This window comes from Blennius ocellaris, assembly GCF_963422515.1.
Source record: "Blennius ocellaris genome assembly, chromosome: 4".
Taxonomy (NCBI): domain Eukaryota; kingdom Metazoa; phylum Chordata; class Actinopteri; order Blenniiformes; family Blenniidae; genus Blennius; species Blennius ocellaris.
Window position 1 is genome coordinate 27965508 of NC_137653.1, and position 5407 is coordinate 27970914.

The 5407-nt window shown below is 42.2% G+C and overlaps 1 protein-coding gene across 1 annotated transcript in view; it reads left to right on the forward strand.

Annotated features, from left to right (window-relative positions):
* The window catches only part of LOC308129249 (calcium/calmodulin-dependent protein kinase type 1D-like), an 11856-nt gene extending 7116 nt beyond the window's left edge, over nucleotides 1-4740 (forward strand). The window contains exons 8-11 of the mRNA XM_080495105.1: nucleotides 2478-2556; nucleotides 2648-2735; nucleotides 3454-3755; nucleotides 4368-4740. Coding sequence (XP_080351231.1) covers nucleotides 2478-2556; nucleotides 2648-2735; nucleotides 3454-3755; nucleotides 4368-4428 — 530 coding nt within the window. The 3' untranslated portion in view covers nucleotides 4429-4740. The remainder of the gene's footprint in view (nucleotides 1-2477; nucleotides 2557-2647; nucleotides 2736-3453; nucleotides 3756-4367) is intronic.
* Nucleotides 4741-5407: the final 667 nt, after the last annotated feature.

Consider the following 5407-nt stretch of genomic DNA (forward strand, 5'->3'; position numbering starts at 1 on the left):
CCTAGTTCAGACACAATACAAAGCACAGTGCATGGAAACATAATTTATCACAATTCAATGATTATTTGCGATGTGTGCACGTTTAAGTTGATAAGCTTGTGATATATTGTGGAATATATTTACGGAATGCAGCTGAACATCCCCAAAAGAACAAATGACCTGCAATGACAGTTGCCACACATTTGGTAGAGTCGCTTCAATGCTTCACATTCATTGACAGATATATTGTGAGGGCACTGCTTGGCCAAAGAGTTATCTGAGTCTAAAGCAGGATCTCTCAATATAACCTGAGAGATTAACCTCATATACTGCCCAGTTACAGTGGTTTGACCTGCTGGATTAGGTCAGGGAGAATTACTGTAGATGTAAGTGAGCAAGGCAGATTAAATAAGAGACTATTTTGAGACATGTCGTACATCCTGCCAACCGAACATCAAAGAAATCTAAAAAAAAAGAAAGTAATCCCCGTTGCGTTTCTGTGCTGGCTTTTGTTTGCACATGCGAAAGTGAACAGAAATACACAAGTGACCTTTTGATCCAAGCAGTTATGTCTAAATGAAAACTAGAAAGTGTTTAAGAATTCAGGACCTCCTTCACGTCTTCAATAGTTGTCTGTGTCAGAGTCATGATGCAGCCTGTTTACTCCGACTCGGCAGAGACTTTCAAATCCTGACACATTCTACTGCTTCGTCAAATACTGAACGTTAATGAAGCTGTCCAGCAGAAAACAGTCTGAGGGAAAAATAGTAGATACAAAAAAGGACATCGTAGACAAAGTAGAAATTGAAATGATCACTTTAATAAAGTGATTATTAGTATAATCAGCATGTGAGAAAACAACTGATTGTAGCAGTGGTAATAGTTTATTCGGTCAACCAGATACACAATGCAACACAACATTGAAAAAGGTACCTTCAAATAAGCATCTCTGATGTGCTTCATAGGTTTTATATATATAAAAAACACATTGAATCTACTTTGCAGTGTGTGTATTTTATCTAAATGTGTACATTGTCATTGATCAATGTCGTACCATATGAATTGGGTGATTAAATTTGAATGTTAAGTGCTCCCCTCTCACAGTGAGAATACCGTGGCTTCATATATGGCCCGGGCCAGTCTTTGTTTGATAATTGGTGAACATGAATTCCCACGAGGTGTGAATGTGAGTGTGTGTGGTCGTCTGTCTCACTGTGTCTTACAATAAATGAAATGGCAAATTTAAAGAACAAAGCTGTAAAAAGAAACTCGGGTTTGGACGATCGACAGTGGACACAGAATGCATCAGTCAGTTTTATCATTTCTTGTATATTTACAATTAAAAACATGTCGGTGTTGATGCCAGGCCTCCACTTTGAGCCTAAAGGAAAATATTGGTGACTTCTGGGCTGTTTGTTGACCAATCATGTGCCTCGTTTATCAAGGACAGCAGTGTCCAATCAGAGGCAGCCAGCGGTCTCCTTAAGAGGATTATTTACTGCTGTAAAAAGCACAGAGAGCGTTAATAGCAACTGCTTAGTGGACATTCTGAGTTTATATGGTTTCATTTCCTAAACTCAGAAGCAGACAAAAGTCCTCGTTATCTTCCAGTTACAAAAAGTTATATCCTTCACAGCCCCACAACAATGAGCTGTGTGATGTCTTGTTGCACACAACTACTAATTCAGGAGCACCAGAGAAACTTTACATGTAAATAAATATATCAGTTGTTTTTGTGTGTTTGTAAGAAGTTATTTGAATGATTTTTGCAGGAGACAGCTGCATTTAAAATAGCTTTTTATAATTATTCACAGCTTCATGAGACACGTACTGTGATCGCTCAGGTTGTCCTGAAAACAATCCATGGATGTTACCTGATTGATACATTGTCCATGCATTAACATACAGACGGAGAGTTTAATGAGGTCATATACTACAGCTTGCAAACACTTTGACATGGTCTCGTTTGTCCAAAAATGTTATATTCAAAATTTAGTGCCTCAAATTCAGCTTTTCCTTGATTTTCCTCCATTAGAATATCAGATCCCAGGAGCTGCATTCAGAATCTGCTGTGTCTGTGTGAGCTGGACTGGCTCCGCCCACACATGCCCATCTAAGGGAAGAGGAGGAAGTACTTCCTCTCGTGGTGCCATGTGCCAGAGCAGAGCTGCATAATTGTGGGAGGAGTCAAAGGGGAGGAGCCTACCTTGATTGTGATTGGCTAAACCCTCGATGACACTATATAGGGTTTGATTTCTGACTGGCTGGTTGGAGCAACACACTTTTTAAAACCTGGAACAAGCCAGGGAGAGAGAGGACACACTGTCTTCACTTCTGGGGCGTCGTTCCAGGTGTGGAGACGATTATTACTGGTGGAAAACCTTTAGGAAGTGGATTTTACATAATATGACCTCTTTAAACCTGATTTGTTCAGGAAGATACATTTTAAAGAGTCTGTGGATAATTTGTCTAATTCTGCCCATGTCTGGTGTCTCCAGCCAAAGACTTCATCAGGAACATGATGGAAAAAAACCCCACAAAGCGCTTCACCACCGACCAGGCGCTCAGACACCCATGGTGAGTCCCTCTTCCTCTGCCGGGGTTTCAGTGTGTGCTGTGTGTGTGTTTCTCCAACCCTGACATGTGCGTGTCCCTGATCTGACTGCAGGATCGCCGCGGACTCGGCTAAAGATCTGGACATTTATCAGTCTGTGTGTGAACAGATGGAGAAAAACTTTGCCAAATCGAAGTGGCGGGTAAGTGACTCTGCTTCTGGTTCACATCACATCTCCCACAAGACATGAAGCCGAGGCCACCGTGCAAACAAACAAAGAGTTCAGGTCCAGAGCGCCTTCATCTTTAAATATTATCAAAGTAAACCTGTGGGATAGTTAAATAAGTACAGAGGAAATCGATTCATCAGGTATCTGTACTTTAGGTATTAAGTTTTATTTCCTTTTTGTTGAACACAATGGAGCTGCTGTGTACTGCAGGTCAACTTCTAGTCGCTGTCAGGGGAGTCAAACATAAGGCCTGCAAGAGGCTCCAATATGGTCAAACCACTAAGATAGTGGTAAAAATCTTCAAGAAACATTGATAATGTAAAGACATTTCTGAAGAGTAGTGACCCAACACAATGCTGAGATATCAGTGATGCTGCCATGAAAGCTGGCCACATTGTTTTTTTGACATTTCACTGTATTTTGCACCAGAAGGTTGAATTAAATTTGGTTTTATGTTGAGATTGTAGTCGTCTTCATAGTAATTGTTGTGTTTTGTGAAAATTAAGACATTTTCATGATGCATAGTCTGCGCCACAACCCAAAAAAATCTTTAAATCTGAGTTTAAAGGTTACTATGGCACTATTTTACCAATTTGGCCAACTGGCAATGTAATTGAGATGCACTAAAACATGTAAGAGGTCCATTTTGAGCCAGATGGACTGACATCAGACTGTGTCTTTTCCCCCACAGCAAGCGTTCAACGCCGCCTCAGTCATCAACCACATGAAGAAGCTGTCCCACTGCGAGTCCCCCACCTCCCCCCTCTGCATGCCCGACATCGTGGTGCACGACGCAGCCCACAGCGACCCGGGGATCAACTCCCTCGACCCCAATGGGAACCCCGTCCATGCGGCCCCGTGCCCGTGCTGCAGTCAGCCCAGGGCCGAGGCGTGCCGAGGCGCCTGTGTGCAGCTGAGGGCCAGCCAGAGCCAGCCCGGGGACGTACATAACTTCCACCCTGAGAGCGACGCCCCCTTCAGGCCATGCAGCAGGTGAGCGGAGACACATTTCCTGTCCCAACAAAATAAACATGTTTTAATTCGTTACTGTCCGAGGTTATTAAAGGTCTCTTTTAAGAAGTAAAATCAGCTTCGACGTCAGCTTTACAAACAACTCCCTTATCGATTCCAGTGACGTCACCACACACGTTTCATAGCTTATGCAAGCGACGCAACCTGTGTGGCGACGTCATTCACCAGTGCATCCAGCAGGAACCGTGACGCACAAGTGGCACAAACGTGAAATTTGGTTCCATTTCAGGAGAAAGGACAGTAGAACTTTAAATACTTGCAAAGTGGATATTTCAAAGGGAGGAAGTACGAGCAATGAACAGGAACATTTGCACACAGAAGCGATCACTTTGAATGAATGTTGCATTTTCCATCCGCTCAGGAGTATTACCAGCGGCAACGTTAGCACGTCCTTTGCTGGTGATACTGCAGGTTTCTTTTCCAAATGAGAATCGACAATAATTGATAAAGAACCAAATCTTATCAATTCCCATCCCCAACTTTGAGCTTCATTCCACTTTCATTTCCATCCATTTTGAAATATATTGTATTTGCATTATTGTGCAGAGATAACGTAATGTGTGTGTGTTGCAGCATGGGCGCTGTGGCTCAGAAGGACCAGCCTCTTCAGTCTGGAGTGTGTTCCCTCATGTGATTGGCTGCTGGACCTGAGCTGAGCGCTTCGTTTGAGGAGTCGACAGCAGGGACTCACCTGCTGCTCACCTGTTCACACCTGCTGTGAGGCTGCACTCGGACGACGTGTCCACGCAGTCACATGACCGAAGCAGGTCGACTGTCCACATGGACGTTCAGTCCATTGAAACAGAGACATTTTGAAAGCATTCACTGATTTTTCTTCGCATTTATGGTTTTTGAGCGTTACACCAAGTGAAAATCTTTGTTTTGACTAGACATAGACAACATACACTCTTATATAAGCTTATTTATCATTATATTTGGCTGTCATACACTGAATTGTGATGGAAATATTGGTTTCCATGGATTCTGAAATATGTAAGTCTTGTAATGTATATTTGTATACCTTCATTAAAGTATTTAAGTCGTTTCACTGATGGACTTTTCAACAAAGTCTGTACGTAGACTTCAGGACATGTAATATTATTTGACTAATGGCTACAATGATATTCTCAGAAGATTAAAGAAAAATGCTGTATTACCAAATGAGATGAAAGTATTTTGTGTTGTGAGGTGGAGTTGCTGTCACACTGCTGCGAGGCGTGTGTCTCGGACTCGTCCACAAGCTGCTTCCTGGTTGAATAACTGAACTCATCAAGTGCCACATGCAGGTGTAAAGATGCTGTAAATACGACAAATGTCATGATGGATTCTGACTTCAGTAGTGACAGGCAGGGTTTCTTTTTGTATTAATGTTATTTGAATAATCCTTGAATACCTTAAAGCGCATTATAAATATCATGTATTATTATTATTTTCTCAATAAATGCACATTACGTAGTATCTCCTGTGTGCTGTGATGAATCTTTAGGAGTTCCTCAGGGCTCTCCATTAGGATCAGTGCTTTTCATGTCATGCATCGCTGTAGAAAACTGAAAGGAATGCGTTCTCTTGTTCTGCCTGTCTGTCTGGATCTACCGGAGGATGCGGAGACGATT